General features: G+C 39.4%; 2 protein-coding genes across 5 annotated transcripts; both read right to left on the bottom strand.

Annotated features, from left to right (window-relative positions):
• Positions 1-2703: 2703 nt before the first annotated feature.
• LOC115238715 lies at positions 2704-13034 on the bottom strand. 3 transcript variants are annotated; one of them, XM_029812758.1, is made up of 4 exons: positions 12966-13034; positions 6813-7083; positions 5858-6646; positions 2704-4710 (listed from the first exon to the last, which is right to left on the bottom strand). In XM_029812758.1, exons 2-4 carry the CDS (start codon positions 7073-7075, stop codon positions 4020-4022), a joined length of 1743 nt encoding a protein of 580 aa, XP_029668618.1. In that variant the 5' UTR covers positions 7076-7083; positions 12966-13034; the 3' UTR covers positions 2704-4019. The 3 variants fall into 3 exon arrangements, with proteins under 3 accessions (XP_029668618.1, XP_029668617.1, XP_029668619.1); XM_029812757.1 differs by having other exon boundaries at positions 12073-12998; XM_029812759.1 differs by lacking the exon at positions 12966-13034 and adding an exon at positions 8758-11726.
• A 175-nt stretch (positions 13035-13209) lies between these two features.
• Positions 13210-18808, bottom strand: LOC115238716 (aminoacylase-1-like). Of its 2 annotated transcripts, none has more exons than XM_029812760.1 (5): positions 18467-18808; positions 16057-16226; positions 15478-15981; positions 14646-14936; positions 13210-14157 (listed from the first exon to the last, which is right to left on the bottom strand). In XM_029812760.1, exons 1-5 carry the CDS (start codon positions 18570-18572, stop codon positions 14014-14016), a joined length of 1215 nt encoding a protein of 404 aa, XP_029668620.1. In that variant the 5' UTR covers positions 18573-18808; the 3' UTR covers positions 13210-14013. The 2 variants fall into 2 exon arrangements, with proteins under 2 accessions (XP_029668620.1, XP_029668621.1); XM_029812761.1 differs by lacking the exon at positions 18467-18808 and adding an exon at positions 16684-16815.
• Positions 18809-20521: the final 1713 nt, after the last annotated feature.

The following is a 20521-nucleotide window of genomic DNA, read 5'->3' on the forward strand; positions in this document are numbered from 1 at the left end:
TACAAAAATTTTTTTTATTAGATTATCTGTCGATATTTGAATTACAAATTACGTTTGATACTGATTTACTTTGAATGCACTTATAATATTTGTATCCTATACGTTTTTAAAAGTTAGCTTCAAAAGTCTATTCACTGTGCTAATGCCCATCCTATTTGTAATCGCTTGCAAAGCGCGTGAAAAACATGATACGTATCATATAACTGAATAAAAAATATGCATCCTTCTGTGTAGGGTGCGTTACAACTTCATTAGAAATAACGAGAACCAGATTGCTATTACATACAAATTATTAAATCTTAAAAATGTATGTCTCCTACCATTATTAAAATCACATTACAATTAATTCGCTGCTACTTATCGATTTCTACATTATCAAATTCTACATGGCAAACTAATCAATTTACTAACTAATTTACTCTTGGTGCACACACATTAACCATATTAACTACTTCATTATCGAGCATTACGCGAAGAATCGATTAACAGTTAATAATGTGCTAGTCGGTAAGACACAAATCGTCAATACAAAAAAATGAAGTTTATGGTCCCACGACATAATAACGAAAAAGTGAAAGAGAACAAAAATGAGAGAGAGAGAGAGAGAGAGAGAAGAGGAAAAGGAGATGCAAAAGAAAGTAGAAGAGGGGGATAAAGGGAGAGTACTACGAATACTTGCGTATGGTAAATGGACTGTAGTACTATGAGTCAGTCACACCCACAAAGCCGGTTATGGGTTCAAGATCCTCTCTCTCTCTCTATTTCTCGATGCGTGAGGCTAAAGGTTTACTACACCTATTTTGTAGATCCGACCTTATCCTTCTCTTTCTCTCTCTCTCTCTCTCGTGTGTATATTCGCACGCCAAGCACGTGATTGTATACATACGTCGAGGTCACGCGTACGAATCGAATCTATCGGCCTTGTCTCGTGTAAGCGAGACTATTAATCGCTGGGATACTCGTAAATACGACGGTGATAAGAACGCGAGAGATAACGTGGGAATTTTCGGGAAGCATGGTCACAAAACTTGTACAATCAACAGCCGTAGCGTCGTGAGGATGAGACGATTCGCTTCTTCTAAAGCTGAAAATGTAAAAGCTATGACACATTTTTTTTCTTTGAGTCAATAAAAGACTCGGAAAAAAGGAGTTTCACTTCACTCTATTTCGAGTCTCTTAAATAGAAAATCAAAAAAATATCGCATAAAAATATAAAGTGATTTTTTATTCTTCGACTTTATTATTGCGAGATTTTTGCACGATTCACGCAACGAGACGTCAATCGTTAGAGACTCTCGTTACTGATAAAGGCACCATTTGGATCACCCCGGGGCTCCTCGCGATCGTAAACCGGTCCTGGGTGTTGCGCGTTTTGTCGGTGCCTGAAACACCTGACGAAACGTCCGCGACGATGCAACTGATAAATAAGGGGGAGGCTATAAAAGAGGAGAAGGGCAGAAGGTAGGGCGTGCATTCGGAATGCGAGCGTGAATCTCCGGCGTGTGTATGTATGTACACACGACTGACGCGCGAAGCGTGTTTGGCTCTTTGTAGCTAACCGAATAAAACGAGGCGATTCGAACAGACGTATCCTCTCCATCATTTTTGCGTTGATTAAAAACTGAAAAAGGAGAAAAGCGAACAATCTTATACATGGAAAATAATTTTGACAGAGAAAACAACGAGATAAAGTACATTCGTCGAATTTCAAGAATAAAAGAATTACAATTCGATAAAAACTAAAATATTTTCCAACAATTCGTGGAACATTTCGGATAAAATAAGAGGTGAATTTTTTTTTCTAACAATGGCTCTTGAGATATTCTTAAAAATAATAAAAAATATTTACGAGATATATCGTGATTTAAAATTTACATAAAGAATGTCTGGAAGGTGTTTCAATCACGTAAATATTTTATCTCGTTATTTTCGAACGATGGCATAAAGAGAAACCGACTGCGCGAGGCGCAGCGATACAAAGACGCTGTTACAAAGTCGATGGCGTAGAGTCGTTTCAGTGAGAATCGCGGCCCCACGATCGAGGGCCGCCACGGGCGGCGATCTCGCGTGAGCGCGGCCGAGTTCTTTGTGATCAGGGCTCGACCGAGAAACCGGTTTCATTGGCGGAGGGTCCCTCTCCTTCTCTCTCTTCCTCTCTGTGAAGTGAACCGAACGTGAATCGCGCGCGGCCTGTTACAATGTAAACTGGCTAACTGGCTATCGCCGATCGTATGTAATCGGCATGCGAACGACACGCGTGTGATCGCATATCGATAAACGTATACGCAGATGCGCGTCAACTGTCGCTGTTTCCTCTCTCCCCTCTTTTTTTTACGCCGGGTTATATAAGCGAGATGGTTAAACCGACATAATAAAATTAATAATATTACATTACATTGAAATAGAATATTGAACGATCGATGTATGATATAAATCAATGAGTATATCGATGATTAAAAAGGAGGATGTATATACAATTGCTCTGATATCAATTGTTTCATAATTCATAAATAATACCGCGATTGAGAGACAAATAAAAATTATAAATGATAAATTTATAATCGGATAAGAATGTATATATAAGGTACGATCGAGCGATCGTACTTTAGACGTGGAATGTGCTTATCAGCATTTTATTACAAATTGCAGTCATTGCACATATACATCATCTTTACGCATTTTAAATGTCGTGCGCCCTAACAAACAGGTACAAAAACTACGCTACGCTAACTTAATTGCTACCTTAATGCTATCGCCCTCCCAGTCGCCTATTTTCTTTATCGCTAAATGAATTATAAGCGTTATAGAGCTTGGTCTCGCTCGACTGGAATGAAATTCACGTTCGAACGCAACGAACGATTTATGTATATGTATAAATACGATGTACATCGAGTCGTAACTAGATAAAATGTCGAAGATGAAATCTTGAAAAGATTCGCATAGCTACTTTCTCGCTCAACATTATTTTTTTGGCAAAAATCCCTCTGTCCGAATGGAAAAATAGGAAGGATTTTGTTATCAAAAATTCATTCTAATAGGCGGACATTCTCGTTTGTAAATTTAAAAAATCTTGCCAACTATTTTAACATTATAATTAAAATTATAAAATAGATTAGGGACTTTCTATTGCTAATTAGTAATATCAGTCGATACATGCGCGTAATGCATAAAAATAATACTTTTGCTAAAAGAGCTAAATATAATGATTCAGTAAAAAAAAAGATTTTCAAAAATTTTACGTAATCGCAAGGAAGGGATAGTAATATATACGTGAATTGTAGTCGTCGAAAATTCGGTATGAGATCGTATGTCATGTATCTTTACTGTAATCTACACGTTAACGCTAACATAACTTTATCTTTGACCATACTTGGCAGTGTTAAGTTGCGAGTTCTTTTCGTACTTATTTCTCGATTAATTTATTTTCTATTTGCGTGGACGGTGCGAGGAAGTCGACGTATATCCTGCACTATTATCTCTGTGTGTTTTTATTATTTTGCGAGAATCACAAAACGAAAAAAAGTAGAAAATTAATGATCATCAAAAAACGTTTATTACAAAATAGTAATAGCGCGAAATTTGACATATATGATCCAAAAGTTTAATAATATAACAGTCGTACGGAAAACGAGTTTGATTTCCTGTCTGCAAATTTTCTCGCGCATATGTCTACAAAATGTACAAATATGCATAGAGTAGAATACTAACTGATCACTCTTGGATGTAAAACTTTTCTACACGCGCGCGACTGTGGTCCCATATCACGTTTGTAAAAAAAGGAAAAAAAAACAGCCTTTGTACACTGTATATATGTACACGTAATTTGTACATTTTAAAATTACAATTATTTACAAGAGCGTTGTGTATAAAAAAAATACACGTTATCAATATAAAACACAAATCGATTATTTACAAAATCTAGATGTAAAAAAAGTACGATACACAATTATTTACAATAGTGTAGTGATAAAAAAGTCTCATTAGATGAGACTATCCCGGGCAATATCCCAAGAGACCACTCAATCGGCCTCGAGAAGCGATCCGGTGATCGGACTACTTCCGGGTCGTAGTGCGACAAGATGTGACTTCTTTCGCGGCGACGCCGCACTGACCTGTTGATAGACGTACTTGCTCTGTATCGGCGAACTTGAGAGGGTCTTTTGACGTTTCGCGCACGAGACGTACTCGTACACGAAGGATTGTTCCTCCCTGGGAAAGTCGGTCAGTCGCGTGTCAAGTAACTCGGCGGCGTCGCCGAGATCGAGACCTTCGTAGAGCTGCCCTACGACGATATCTTCGTCGACGATATCGATGTGTTTGGTCTCGTCGTACGTGATGTTCTCGTCATCGTTGATGATCTCGTCTGCCGCAGACCCGCCCGTCTCGGAGCCCGCGTAGCTCTCCGCATCCTCGTAGATCTCCTCGTGTCTGTCACCTTCGTACTTCATCTCGCCCCGTTCGAGAAGTTCAAGATGATCGGGATGTACCATGGCCCGCTTGATCGCAATCGGATCTTTCCTCGACCACTTTCGTACCTCCTCGTCCATCTTGGCCACTTTCGACGGATGGATGGCCCAGAGGCAGCCCTTACGCTGGCTACCGTTGCCGGGCGGCTTCTCGATCTTCTCGAAGCATTTGTTCAACGACAAGTTATGCCTTACGGAATTTTTCCAGCCCGTCGGCGCGGTCTTGAAATAGGGAAAGTGTCGGCTGCGTAAAGAAAACGAGAAAATGGAAAATGAAATTCGCGTTGATCTGGACGCATTTCGTTAATGTAAGAATATATTTCCAACAGACGATTAATTTACGAAACAAATTTGCAAAACTATCGTTAGCGAACTTATATAGATAAAATTTATTCAAATATCGATTTGCGGATCAAATTTTAATAAAATTTAAAAGTCGAATTATCTCTCTAGTAAATATTGTATATTTTCTTAATATCAAAGAATGTTTGAAGAAAATAAAAACACATCTGGAAAATTCTATCATTAGTTACGCACATTCTTGGAAAGAATTGTTTTCATCAAATGCTTCGAAACCATAAATATTTCAGAGAGATAAAATGCAACTTGATAGCTTTGCTTTACAAAACGATGCTTTAATGGAACATGGCTACAAGGTTATTTCAGCGAGACTTCAGTCAATTTATGAACCGTGTTAGTCATAACGGACAGAAACGTAGGCAGGTGGTAAACGACGAGAAAGCAGGCCCCGCCGTTGGTTTCTAGGAAGACTGTACCTCGACATGTGCCCCTGGTTGTTCCAAGGGCCCCATACAAAATGGCAGCTTCTCTCTCTTTCTCTGTTAGCTCTCTTTCCTTTTTGCCCTTCGTATATATACCTAAACGCAAAAGGGGGCTTCGGCAGCCCCCTTATTCTTCCGGCCGAAAATAAACGGACGATGCGACACGTTTGTTCATCAAGTATAAAATTTCTCGTTGCTCGTCACGAAAATATCACACAATCATGATGAAAAATTACAAGTTTAATGAATTTTTAGCTCGAATTTAAAAAAAAACTCGCGAAAAAGATAATTTTTTAAAAAGCTATCTTTTATTGCGTGATTGATTTATTTTATAGTAATATTTAAAATAACAGACTTCATATATTCAATAATACTAATCGAGATCAAAGTAATAGAATTAAGGTTTAGAAAAAAGATCCCTTAATGCTAAACAACATATAGTAACTTGCAACTTGAGTCAAAGAACGGAAAGATATCTACTTTTTAGGTCATTTTTATAAAAATTAATTAAATATTGTTTAGATAAATTTAATTATTAAGCAATTTACAAAATTATTTTGATTGCATGCATTTTGCGATAATTTTGATAATAATTCGAAGGACACTCACCACATGAAGTTGTAGATTTCAGAGACTGGCAGCAAGCCCGTTTGGCTGTTTTTTAATGCCATCGCGATGAGACACGAATACGAGTACGCGGGCTTCGGATAGGGGTTGTCGCGCTGGCTCGTCAGATCCTTCTCCCGCTTCGCCGTCTGTATCATCACCGTCGTGGTCGCACCTGGACCGACGTCGTGCACGTTATTGTTGTAAATCTGTTTGCGTATATGACCGCCCGGGCTAGAGGTCAACATCTTGATATCCATCGTGCCGGACACGGTACCTATCTTGGAGTGCTGCATCTGCACCCTCGTCAGTTGTATCGTCGGCGAGGAGGATGCGGCCACCGTCGTCCTGATACCGGGAGAGGACGACGACGATGACATCGACGTCGGCGTTTCCGCGTTCGAGGATGCAAGTTGAGCGGCAGTCACATCCTGCTGCTCGTCGTCCTCCGTCTCCTCCTCTTCCTCCTCCTCTTCCGTCTCTTCTTCCTCCGTCTCCTCGTATTCTGTTTCGTTGTGCTCGTTCTCCTCGATCTCCTCTTCCTCTTCCTCCTCTTCTTCGCTTTCGTTCTCCTCGTCGTTTTCGGTTCGCTCGGCCTCACTTTCGTTCTCCGTCTCTTCCCCCTCGTTCTCAACAACGTTCTCTTCCACGCTCGCCGTCTCTAACATCGCCGCTTCGCTGTTCGACGCGGGGCTGCGGATAGGCATGCACATGTTGCGCGGCAATATCAAATTCGGGTCCAACGTCAATGCCAGCTCGCTGTCGCTGTCCAGATTTAGTTCCTCCAGGTTGCTGTTCGAAATAGATAGACATAAATTTAGATTTTCTGTTGAATTCATTAAATTTAAACGAGCTTTTTTCAATTTATCTTTTGAATCTTCGAGTCTTGGCAATATAATCACATCTCTAATACTTTCCCATCATAGATGCTGAATTCTAATTAGCTATAAATTCTCACCTATTCGAGCTACGGCTTTTGTCATTGAAACCGACCGCGTCTTCCTCGGTCTCCGTCAAGACATCGTCGAAGTCGAAACCAAGACCCGGACCGTGCCAGCCGAGTCGACCCGTGTTGTCGCAACGCCGGATGTCCATATGGAACATATCTGGACGGCCTTGGAAGGCGTCGGAGATGCTGTCGCTGCCGAACAGGCAGTCCCACGGATCCCCGGACAATCCCTGCTCCATCCCGACGTACGCATTTACGGTATCCAATTCCATTCACTCGACTGCAAAGGATATGAAGCGATATTTTTAAGAGGATCGTCATCAAAAATCTATCGAATAGTTAAGTTGCAGGACGTTGCGAATTATAATCTTCGAAAGTAGTTTCATTTTCGTAAGAGCGATCGTAAGGAAGTCGCTCTATCGTGAAATTATATTTTTATAGCCCCATAAAAGAAGCCTGGTTTCATAGCCGTATATTATATTGTTTGCGCGCTTTACAATTTTTGTATCATATATTTCTATATATTTATATTTAATTTTATCGAGAATTATTAGTGAAAATTAAATTTATAATTATATAATAAAATGTGTGTATATATATGTAAACATATAATTTATACTCTTTGGCGCGCACAAAGAGAGCAGATATTCGTCTACGCGGTTTATGCACTACGGCGACTGCAGGCCTTCTAAAAAGTTTTCCACTACCCTCCCCCCTCACGGCCCTCTGCCCCTGCGGACTCATCCATATTTCAGCACGTGTGCGCTTTTTTTAACGACACCGAGAGTTTATTTCGGATTAGCACGCTTAGACTCGTAGATCGATCATTTTCACGGATCGGCCTTCATAAGGGCGCCCGGATTGATATCTACGGCCCCGCGTTCTGTGCTTCATCGGAGAAATAATAGCCCGCTCGAGTTGAGACGTGAGAGTTCTCGAGAGAGTTCCTCGTCTCGAATGAAAGCAGATCTGTACGTGGAAACGCCACGTTTATTCGCTGATCGAGACGGTTGAGGAAACAGCCTTCGCGTATTTTGTACCTCTTCGAACTCGTAAATTATCCTCGATCATGCTGCCTTAATGAACTCTCTCTTTCTCTCTCTATCTTTACGTTAACCGTATTAATTTTATACTGTATATATAAATGGAATTTTTTTTTTATATCATGACTTTTATATTAAAATATATACAACTTGACGCGGATCCCTCTGATCTTTCCGAACGATCCGCGATCTAAATATCCCGGGATGGTTCGCTCTAAAAATTTCCACGTTATCTCGCATCCTTATCAGCGTATTTCGTACTGTGAATACAACGAATATCACGATAGTGTTTCACTACGCCAGACAAAGCCGATAGATTCACGTAGGTGCGCCAACGTATATATAGTTGCGTGACATACACATTTGTGCGTGCATCTGTGTGGGTGTGAGAAACAGAGAATGAGAGAAAAACAGAGAGAGAGAGAGAGAGAGTATGTGTACAACGAGGATCTTGAACCCACAACCGACTTGTGGGTGTGACTAACTCATAGTAGATTTACTATATACGCATAGACCCGTAGTACTCCCCTCTTACCCTTTTCCCTACGCTTTCATACAGCTCTTCGTCTTCTCTTTTGTCTTCCGATTCTCATTCAAAAATAAAATAACGACAAATATTGACAAATGAAAGAAATATATGTGGAGAATTCTTTTAATTTAAAAAAAGATCATTTGTTATCTCGATTCGATGTTCTGATTCAATGGAAGAGTTTTGAGAGATTATTTCCAACATTGCTGAAATAAGCGTACAAACGAAAAAGCATTCTATATCGAAAGAGACCAATCTTTTTTTTTTTTTTTTTAGATAAGTTCTAACAAACTTTGCTTCTAACAAGCTTCGTGTGTTTTTACGCGCTTATTTTATTTTAAGCACAGCCGAAACTAGCAGACCTTTACCCCCTCCCTCCCACCTTATTCCTGTCCACACGTGTATGTGTGTATTATGGAAACAAACATCCGGCATTGATTCGAATATTCCAGCCGGTAGATTGTGCGTATTCTCGCGCGCACGCACATACACACACACACACACAAACACAGCATCCGTATCTCGCGATGGACCAACTGTAGATACAAAGCCGTGCGCCGTCTCTGCTCAGCCCGCGCTTTTCGCCGAGTATCGATCTGATACGTCTACCCTCTCTTCCCCTTCTCTCCCCCCGTTTCCCTCGGCCTCTCCCTCAACCCCTGTCATCCACCCTCGTCGTATCCTTTCCTCCCCCTGGTCGGTATTTGCGAGCTGCAAGAGCGTGCACCCCGCGCAGCGTGCACCAATGCCGCGCCCGGGTTCATCAGGGTGGCACCCTTCCTCCGCCCCTTCGTGTTCTCTTCCTCGCAAGCCTGTTTGAAAATTCATCCCTCTCTCTCTCTCTCTCTCCCTATTTCTCGCTCTCCCCTTCAGTTCCCCCACAGATCCCCAGCGCAGACCGCTCGTTAACCCATAATATCGCTCGCTAGAGTCGAATTAATGCTTCTCTATCTTTGCAAATAAAAAGACAGATTTTTGTTACGAATTTTATACGTTACTTTGTCGCTTTGCAGCAAAATTAGAATATTCTAGTTTTGATTCGTCGAAGATTCGCATATCGACTGTTCTCTATTTCAAGTCAAGTTTAATAATTTACAAACCGGAAACATTTGTTTAAACAACTACACGAGAATAGATTCGCGATCGAAACGAGAGAGAAAATCTGTACAATAAAAAATAGATCGTGCTTATAAAAAAGAAAAGCTAAAAAAAAAAAAAAATAACTAATGGCAATCAATTTAATCTCTTAGAAAGAATGTTCCCCTTTTTTTCGTCCCTACATACTAAAACTAAAATTATCGATTGAAAAAACAGCTGACTCTCACAGAGGCGTGACGCGGTGGTAAGATCGTTTATTCTCACGTTCCCGTTTTCTCGACGGATTAATATCGATATGTGTCACTTATATGGGACGGCGTGTCACACAATGATGTGTCTGTGCGCGCAACGATGTCGCACGCGTGGCATCGTACGCACGTGGCCGCGCGGAATTGGCGCGAAAAAGTACGCCCCCCTCCTCCCCGCGACGTTAACGTCGCGACAATCTCACGCATGCTTCGCATCTTCCGATTTCATCTGTATAAACGCGAGAATCTGATAGAAGCGGATTTCATGGACTCACAGAATTTTGATAAAGTATTTTGAGCAAAAACTTGAAAAAATTATCAAAGGAATGACGAATTAAATTGTCGTGTGTGTTTCAATGGGATTATTATATTGATCAGAGCGCTTATCGTGCCCAAATGATATTTCCTCTTCTATCATTCACGTTATAATATTGTGGAGCTGCGATTTAGAGAAAGGGGCAGCAAACCTGTTCCTTTCTAAATCGTAGCGTCCCACACACAGCTCTTGTAATAATATACTTACCACGGTTAGTCGACGCGGCGCGTCTCAAACTGCATATAATTATTTCACTTATCTTATCATATACATATATATAGGAGAATATGAAATAATAGTTGAATATTATTTGTAAATATCTATCGATTTTTTAGGTATTTATAAACGGGAATATCGAGATTAAAAAGAGATTTGCATTAACGATTACTTCGCCTCAATTACGTAAGAGCGCGACTGAAATGGACTTCTCTTTAGCTTAATGTCAATCTCACGGTGCATTTGCTAATCCCGTCTACTGCTAATTCAATGAATTTCAGGCTTAGAATTTTTTGCTTTCAACTGGCCAAACGGATGAGTCAATCGCGAGGTCTCCGCTCGACATCTTACAAAATTTCGCACGTTACCGCGAAACCAAAGTATACGCGATTACAATGAAACGCGTTTCTCAATGTGTCTTTAACACGCACAGATTACAGCGTCTCTCTCTCTCTCTCTTTTGAAGAATAAAATGGAAATAAAATGTACATTTTTTTCAGGACTTTGCATGTCCTCCATAAAACGGCAGTCCAACATGAATGATTCTATATCGATACAATTGTGGAGTTTAATATTTTAACAGAGCAATGAAACAATACAATATTTAAGAGAGAATGTTTTTTGCCGTGCCTAGAGTTAGTGTGCACGTAATCGCGTAAATTAACATGTTACAAATTGACGTAAATCAGATGGTGTACTTGGGTAGTGAACGTTCTAAATGTAGACCAGCTCTAAATTAGACCAATGGTTAAAATCTTCCACGCTTCGTCCGCCTTGATATTATCAAAGCGCCGCGAAAGTGACCGGGCAAATGTTTCCATTCCGCGTTCTCTCGCTCGCGTCATCGCTAAAAACGAAAGAGACCCGCGGGCTCGCAACGCGATGCGAAAGCACGAAAGCACAATGGCGCGTTATTAACCGCGAGGTTACGGCTAACGACGAGCAAAAATTGCCGATTGTTTCGCAAATTCGTTTCGCGATGAAAGAGAATCGCCGCGTAGAGAGGCGCACATTTCAAACGCGCTTTCCGGATCTAACACCTGATACTGGGCATTTTCACTTTAACACGCCGAGATATTCCGGAAAGCACATTGTACAGATCTGTCGAATGAATAGAGGCGTAATGTATTCGAGAACAAAAAAAATTCCAAAGTACACACGCATCGTATTATACGGAGTGTTCCTTATGAAGTATAGATATTCCTTGTCAAAAAATATACATCTTTTTCCTTTGACCAAAATTTAAATTTCTGAGAATTCATCGTTTTCGAAATTTATTATTATTATTTATTATACTCATTTTTTAATATATTTGCTGGCTCTTTGTGTAAAAATTTGGGCGATTCTGATTATTTTTTTTTTAGAAGAAATTTACGGTAGTACTTATTATCTTTATTATCCTACGTATATGAGACACCTTGTATACTTCTGCGTGTCGGCAAACAAAAAAAAAAAAAAAAAAAAAATTTTGTTTCCAATGAATGAGACCCGAATTCGCCCTGTTCGCGAAGACGTTGAAGCGAAATCTAAACATAAAAAAGTATATTCTCGATTTCGCGACGACTCGATTTATTTTAAGAAATCGTGAGGAATTGCGATATATATAGATATACCCGTAGACGCTCTTATTGCTTCCGTAAAAAAGTATATTCTCGATTTCGCGACGACTATTTATTTTAAGAAATCGTGAGGAATTGCGATATATATAGATATACGTCGGTCGGTCGGGAGAGCCCGCGAGAGACGAGACGGGCAATAATGCTTTTTACGCGCGGGGTACACAATTTACGCGACGCGTAATAATGGCGCCAGACCTTACCGTATATCGATACTGCGCGTCCAATGATCCCCGTATCACTCTGTCCGTTCACGACGGCCACCACTTTCACACATATATTTACGAGCGAGTCGCACGATTTTCGGCGCAGCGACCATGTATAAACGTACACCGACACGGGTCCCCCTTGACGGAACTGAGGCAACGTTGGGTTGACACGAGCAGGCCCGTGAACAAAGACCACAAGATTTCAAATCCCGTCGCGTCGATTGGTCGGCGTAGATCACGTGGCCGAGGCGCGCGGCCGCCTATTGGCCCGCCGCCACGGGGGTGCGAGAACGTTTTGAACGATGCGCCGCAATGCACATGGCTGACAAAGGCGGATTTTCGCGGGGCGATATCTCGCGGACGTCCGTCTCTCTCGTCACCCACCGAGATAACCCGTAAACGGGGCTCACCGAAATTCTTGACGGCGAACGATGACACGACGCCGTAAACGGCGATTATTTCCCTTCGGGCGACACGGGTGTACGATGCTGCTACTAACGTACTGTTGTGCTCGCACACACACGTTCCCTAACCTTCCCCACAAGAAAATGGCCGAACCCAAACAACACTGCGCGCGCGGAAAGTCACTCACCGAGACGGCACATATCGCGATCGTATTCCGACGCGACGATCCTTCCGATGGATTCCGTGTGATTTTTCTCGCCACGCACCGTCGCCGAGTCGCCCGTGAGTCCCGCCGCGAACGCGACAAATAATCGCCGTCCCGTTCAACGAGATTGAATACGATGGGCGAGTCCATCGCGGCCACTACGGAGGGGTGTCAGGCAGCTTCCCGTTAAGAATGAAACACTACGCGATAATGGCGGGAAGGTACGTGTATACGCAGCACATGGCGATTTATTGACTTTGAGTAGGTAAATACACACCGCACTCTCTCGGTCTTCCCGCGTCTCCTCTTCGCTCCTCGTCGCAAATTTCGTCATTTTTTCATTCCACAGCGCTATTTTTTCCCATATAACCGTTTACTCCAGGTCTTTTTACCTCCGAAATCGATATAGATGGTCTCCCTCTCTCTTTTTAATGCGAATTATCTCTCCGAATATATTTCTCCATAATATTTATTTCGCAACATTCCTTACCACTGATTACATATTTCTCTGCATTACTTTGTTATAATATGTATTAGAACACATTTGCCAATCATATCTCAGTTTATTCAGTAGCTCAATTATTTCAATGTATATATATTAATATCTTTAGTTTTCTTATTGCTTCAGACTCTCTCATAAGCATATATACACATATACTTATGTTCAATCTTATAAAAATATTTGGTATAAGACAACACTCTCTCACATATATATACTTTATAGCTTTACGTATTTCAAAGGGAATCTCTATATTGAGCAATATGCACGCACTGCTTTGGTCCCAGTAGAACATATACTTATAGCACCATTGTTTTCATACTCTACTTTCATACAGGTAAATAAAAACTGTGCATTTCGTCTTCGTAATCGATGATTATCTGGCCATCCAATTTTCTACTAATATCTTGATACCATATTGTCTTGATGTTGTTGTTTGCGTTTTCTTCCATTCATCCTTTTACATCAGTTAATACTTGATATCTCTTCATGTCCTGTTATTCGTTGTTAGACTTGAATCTTTACTCATATGTTTGTTTCTTCATAAGTATTCATGTATCATTCGTCTTTCTTCGCTTGAAAATATACTTCTTCAAGATAAATATATCCAACAATCGTAAACTTTTAGAATTGCATAACATTAATATATATAAATGTAGTATAGATATATATCGACTTAGTATAGTATTGCACATATGATTTGCTTATAAGCTCAAGAAGACTCAGATTAATACCATTGGCAGGTTTGCAGAATGAGCCGCCACTAGTTCTATATATGATTATGGCATCTTTTAGTCTTTTATAGTATAATATATAGCGTGCAAGTTTAAGCACTCGCAACAGCCGGTATTATTTTGGTATATATTTCTACTCCTTTCAGAAATATGTCTTTGTTTAAATATTCATTGTGATCATGAAGAAGTATCTTTGTATTGTTCATTGGCGAAAAGCAGATAGAAGGAATTCCCACCTGAAAAATAAGAATATTTAAAGTTTTATTTTATAAAATAAAGATAAATTAATAAAGTAAAGTAAAAATTATAGCGTATTCTTAACAATCTGTATATGTTTGACGCAATATTGTATAATGCTTAATTTATTATGATTGCTATATATTTTCAACTTGACACTTTGATCGTACATCATTTATCATTCAAAAGTACACAAAAGTATATAAATCTAAAATAAAAATTTATAAAAATATTAAATAAAAAATGTTTTTAAACAGTTTTTTGTAAAATTCAAATTTATATTAGGTTTATTAGATGAATAAAAGTCTCTAAAACGCCATAAACTAAAAACAACGAAATGGATAGGAACAAATCTCGCAAATATGCCGATACAAGGTATTTCGCGTTCAAAGCATGAAATTTATGACAATGGATATTTCGTCTTTTGTATATATTTAAAAATAAAATATTAAGTTTTAACATGTCGAGAGCAGTTTAATGTGCTCACCTCGCGCACAAAACGGCTATCTGTGCCTCCTGGAAAGATACCAATTTGCAGCTCGACACCTATTTCGTCGCAGCACTTTTTAAAAGCGAGCCAAAAAGGATTAGAATCATCAAGCTTCGTATTCTCGATTTTGGGATCTTTCTTTTCGAAGGAATAGGTTACGTCTGGACCGGCTTCCTCGCACCAGCGTTTGATAGTAGCCTCGAATTCTTCGTGATCGACACTGGGTGTTATACGAATGTCGAATGTAGCGTAGAACTCGGCGGGTATAACATTAGTCTGTATACCACCCTGCAAAGACATGTTTAATTAGACTCGAACAATATCGAATAGATAGATAAGAAAGAGAACGTAGAATTTAATAAAATCGCAAACTGGCAGAGAATAAAATTCCAAAATAATTGTATAACGTAAGAAAAGTGTAATAAAGCAGGAAAAATACATTATAATATGTATATTATTATTATCATTGAACGTAAACGATTCGACGTATTATTAGAACATATTAAAATACTCACTGTAGAATATGAATATCCCAATGAAACAGACATGTAAAACAAATAACTATCATGTAACAGCTTGAAAACTAAAGCTAATTCATCTGTTTGAGAGAACACAATTTTCTTCAGTAGTAATATAAATTCACTGTATAATTATATTCTTGATATTTGTACACACGTGAATTTAGTTCAAAATTAAATGAAGGAAAATACGATAATTCAATACATAATTTGTCATTTCATTCTCAAAAGTAACGAATCGATACTCTTGTATCCGTTAGATGGTAAAAATCACTTTACAAAATGTATACATACGCGCAATATATACTTACCGAAATTTTCGTAAGATTAACAGACGTTACATCGCCAAGTTGGTTCTTGGGATCTTTCAGCTTCGCTTTCTCGGCTCCTCTGAACTCCATGAAACGGTCGATTATGACTCTCAATTTCTCCCCGGCCGTATTATCCAGCATAATCGAGCCGTGACCGGTACTGCCAGCGCATTTTATACCCACGTGCCAGATCGGTCTCTCTCCGTTGAACATGTAGAAGTGATCCTTCGGACAGGCCACACCCTCGTCCAAGGAAAAACCGACGTTCAAAGCTTTGAAGTCCGCGGTGTGTACGAAATCTTTCATCCCTAGAACACCGCCAATCTCCTCGTCCGGCATGAAGGAGATGTGAATGGTGCGCTCGCAACGTTGTCCTTTCAACTTCAATCTGCGAATCGCTTCTAAATACTGTATTCCGACGCATTTCATGTCCTGGCTACCGCGAGCATAGATGTTACCCTGCTCGTCCATGTGAGCGCTGAACGGTGGATAGGTCCATTTGTCCTACATCAATCGAGATGTGAATCACGATATTGTAATCTCGTTAACGTGAAATTTACGCCAATAAATGGCACTTACCTCGAAGACAGGTACAACGTCCATGTGACTGTTCAAGAGAATCGATGGCTTCGCCGGTTGCGTTCCTGTCCATGTGAGAATCACGATCGGTTTCTCGGGATGTACATGATAAATCTTGATCGGCAATTCGAGTGACTGCGCTTGTTTTTTTAAAAATACCACACACGCATCTGAAATGTAAAATACAGAATATTATTAAGAGTCCTTAGGATTTAAACACAGTAAGAATATGTATGTGTATTCTAGAATATATATTCTAATAATCAGTTATATTAGATAATAATTATTATATACATATATGTATGTGCTCACAAATTGCAGGCTCTCTAATTTACAAACTAATCGTTTAATTTAAAAGCCTTTAAATATATAATTTAAAGCATTATTGAGCAAACGAAACTGTTATCTTTAACTCTCTTTCTTATTATGTGTGTATTATTTTTTGTATATGCAGGGTGTATCCTAAAAAATGGGAAGTATTGCAATGAGAGATTCAGGACACAAAAATAAGAGAAAAAATTCATATAAACATATGTCCGATATGACCGTGTTTTCAAGTTATAGCTTGTTTTATTTTTCAACAGAATTAAGATGATTACGGTTACAGAAAGTGATCAAAATGACTACCTCTAACTTGAATACAGGCTTCAACACGTCTCATCATAGATTGTCTGACTTTTTCAAATATTCCGGGTATTGCTTGAATTTCCCGGCAATCATCTTCAACGTGTTGACCAAGTATCTCGACGATACGAATACCTTACCTTCAAACACAAGATATGAACCGTATCACTTACAACACAAATAATACGCGTTTATGTTTACAAATTAACAAGACCTTAAGTCCTTTACATCTTGTACATAAACAGCAAACCGATATCCAAGTATGCTATCTTAACTCTATTGGAAAATAAAACAAGCTATAATTTGAAAACAAGGTCATATCGGACATATGTTTATATAAACTTTTTCTCTTATTTTTGTGTCCTGAATCCCCCATTGTAATACTTCCCACTTTTTAGGATACACCCTGAATATGTACATCTTGAAATATTTATAGTGACAAAGTAGTGACTAAGAAAAAATATAATTTCTGTTGGAGATTATAATTAATGTTGAAAATTGAATTCTATTAATAGCAGCTCTATTAAGCTGCATGTTGTGTATTTGCCTTTTAAATATTTTATGATGGCTATAAATATTCATTTCGTAAAGCTCCTGATAAACTGAGCGTTTAAAGAGTTCTGAAATTCTAAGATAAAGATAATATAATTGGTTATTAACTTAGTAATATGTGCGGGACTAGCATTATTAATTTCTTCGTAAATGATATAAATCATAGTTAGACAGTTTAACCTACATATTACAACTAATTCCTCTGAAAATGTTGGACTGGCAATCATTTGATAATCCCGATGAGAGATAGGATATTTGAAGTAAGTGAGTAAATTAGACTTGATTGTCAGTTATGGCCTCTTATCTATTTTAAAATAGATAAGAGACATGATAAAGATCAATTGTGCTTTTTCGTTATCGAGGAAAACATAAAATTGTCCAAATGTAACAGACTCGTAAATCATATCACCACGTGTATGACGAATGAAATGAGATTGCATTGCTAATTATATAATTTGCAAAATAAAGCTGGAGTTATCGCCAGTTTATGATTGGAAATTGCAGATTCGTAAATTATAACAGGACGAAAAGATACCCGGGACTGTCTTCGATCCGGAACACGTCGAGAGGCCGCCGTAATCACCGTCCTCGTCGCGATTCGATCGGGAAAAGGGACGTGCGGGATCGTTCCCGGGGACATCGTGGAACGATCCGACGAGATCGGCGTGAAGCTGCGACCGGACGAAAAGGAATAAAAATAGAAATAACGTCGCGCACGCAGGGTGGGGCATGCAATGGCTGGATAGCGTCACCGACGCTATCTCCATTTCTCGCGAGCGTCTCCATGCGTCGCGTCGCCTCGCATGATTTTACGCAACCGAAGATCATCGCCGACGATATATCCCCATCGGTGACCGTCGATGAAGCGCGTAATTTACTTAACGAGGAAACGCGTCGTTGAGCGTTCGTTCTCGCGACCCCGTTCACGCGGACGCGGCCGGCGTGGGTCTCGTTTTCCTCCCCCCCTTGCCGCGCTACTCTTTTACGGATATATCATTTTTTTTTCTTCCGGTACACGGTATTTAATCGTGCGCTTTCTCCCACCTTTCTATCCACTTTTCCCTAATTTTCCATCCGAATCGGATATACGATATACGCTCCGAAGTGATCTGGTTTCGCTGTTGAATTTCAGACGCGCATTACACAAAAATCTCTGTCTTTCTCTTTATCTTATTCCCAGAACCACGATTTGCAGCTAGTTTCTCGAAATTTCGTCGAATCGAGTTTCGCTCACCGTAATTAATATTCGGCTGCACCGATGGTATCCGCAGGTACTCGCGAAAGTTCTCCACAGCTGTTTCATCCAGCTCGACCTGTGACGGCGACATCGTTCCAGCCATCCGTCCGATCTCTCTCTTCCGTCTCGGGAGTGCTTTATCCTCGGAACCCTCGGGTATCTCGCTAGTTAGGTGCGCGTCGGGAAGCTATACCGTCGTCTACCACGACTGTCACAGCAGAAGACGCCGCGTCGAGATCCAGAGTGCCGCAGCGGCCGGAATGTCGCGCGGCCCGAACGAACGCCGCGGCTCGGCTCGCCCAATTGCCGCCGGTTACCGGCGCTTACGTCACGACCGCGCGCTCGAATCGAATGGCGCGGCCTGGTAACAGGCTCCCACGCGACGCGCGAGATCACGCACGTCCGCCACGTCGTGGACCGGCGCGATTCGAAGACGCATGGCAACACGTTATTTTTTTTTTAAATAGGAAAATTGGCGCGAATAGAGAGAGAGAGAGAGAGAGATCGACGGTGGATTCTAACTTTTTGGTTTCAAAAATGCTTAGAGATCTCCCCCTCTTTTTTTTATATTTATATGTCAAGATTGTATGACGTAATTTAAGAGTCAAGTTATAATTTTCTCTTTCAAATTTCGAAAACACGAGTCTCTCTCTGAGAATCCTTTGAAAAACCAAATGAAATATAATATTTGCCAGTGATAAATTGTCGCTATTGTAAATTATCGATTCTGATAATGCGAATAGTGCGTACAAGTATGTTGATAATAATCAAATGGCATGATAATAAAACAATAAAGTGGAATTTGCTCTTTGACAATGTAATTAGTATCGATATCACGGGACAAATATTATTGCCAAAGAGACGAGAAATAGATAAATTTTTATCTGCAATAACGATAATAATACAATAAATTATGCTCTGGGTACAAATAACGCGTCAGTTTTTAACCCGCCACTTTTGTTTTCAATTATTCGTTCTCGATAAGTTTCATCGTATTTTAGACGATATATATTTCTTTTCGCGCTCGATTAAAAAACAAGATCGAATTGTCATCGAATAACGTTCTTACGTTAAACGCGCGCAGGGTAAAGCGAGGATGCACACGAGTAACAGTGTTAATTCGTAAAATGTATTCCGATTTATTAAATTTCACGTATGCCTAAATATGAGCTCTTTACACGTTATAATAATATATATCGTGTAGAGTTTGATATCGAAGAACTTGTTATACATTTATTATAATCGGTAGTACGTTGATTAAATTATCGTACAATGTAATAGATAATAATGTAACATGGCTATAACTAGGCACATACATGTAACAGTGAATCGCAAATAAAAAAATTATGTTCTCAGCCTATTTTATAAAGTTGAATATAATAATATATAATATTAATATAATATATAATATAATATATATATATATAACTGCTATGCTCTCTCTGTGTGTACTCTCTTATTTACAACATTGAAACGATTATCTCTAACGAGTTGCTTTATACTATCAGATACCTTTAATAACAAAGTCGCTTGTTTTTGCCTGCTCTCTTTATCAGAATGTCATTATACAGATATATAGTACGAGCTATATATGTAGGAGAATTGTACAACGGACAATAAACGTACAGATTTAGCTGCAAAGCAATAATATCCTTGTATCTTATCTTACGAATTTCACGAAAAATTAAAGAGGATAGAGAAAGATTAATATAACAAGTGGTTCTCATGTATCAACATTTGCATATAATTCGTTTTAATTCATTAAAAAACATTATTTTTATATAAATGAGATGAATGTGTGTGTGTGTGTGTGTATATATATATGTATATATTTAAAGTTATGTTACAAAAATATTTACATGTTTTCATTGTAACTCGGATGGCGAACATGAGCTGTACACTCCCACCATTCTCCCTCCGTCATCTGATGTTACGCCACCCGCGGCAATTTATAACTTACATTAGTACACACACGTTTCTTTTTTCTTTTATTATTACAAAATATCAGCTAAAGTACAAAGTAAACACCAAATGCCAAAAATATGTCTGTTT

This window comes from Formica exsecta, unplaced genomic scaffold (assembly GCF_003651465.1).
Source record: "Formica exsecta isolate Colony F162 unplaced genomic scaffold, ASM365146v1 scaffold353, whole genome shotgun sequence".
Lineage (NCBI taxonomy): Eukaryota > Metazoa > Arthropoda > Insecta > Hymenoptera > Formicidae > Formica > Formica exsecta.

What these genes read in the sequence shown, in the direction of transcription:
- LOC115238715 (XM_029812758.1), bottom strand. Translation starts at nt 7,075, where the DNA reads ATGGAATTGGATACCGTAAATGCGTACGTCGGGATGGAGCAGGGATTG. An exon ending in AAAAGCCGTAGCTCGAATAG is followed by an intron (nt 6,647 to 6,812) that starts GTGAGAATTTAT and finishes TATTTCGAACAG; the next exon opens with CAACCTGGAGGAACTAAATC. An exon ending in GAAATCTACAACTTCATGTG is followed by an intron (nt 4,711 to 5,857) that starts GTGAGTGTCCTT and finishes TTCTTTACGCAG; the next exon opens with CCGACACTTTCCCTATTTCA.
- LOC115238716 (XM_029812760.1), bottom strand. Translation starts at nt 18,572, where the DNA reads ATGGCTGGAACGATGTCGCCGTCACAGGTCGAGCTGGATGAAACAGCT. An exon ending in ACGTTGTACCTGTCTTCGAG is followed by an intron (nt 15,982 to 16,056) that starts GTAAGTGCCATT and finishes CGATTGATGTAG; the next exon opens with GACAAATGGACCTATCCACC. An exon ending in TTAATCTTACGAAAATTTCG is followed by an intron (nt 14,937 to 15,477) that starts GTAAGTATATAT and finishes ATGTCTTTGCAG; the next exon opens with GGTGGTATACAGACTAATGT.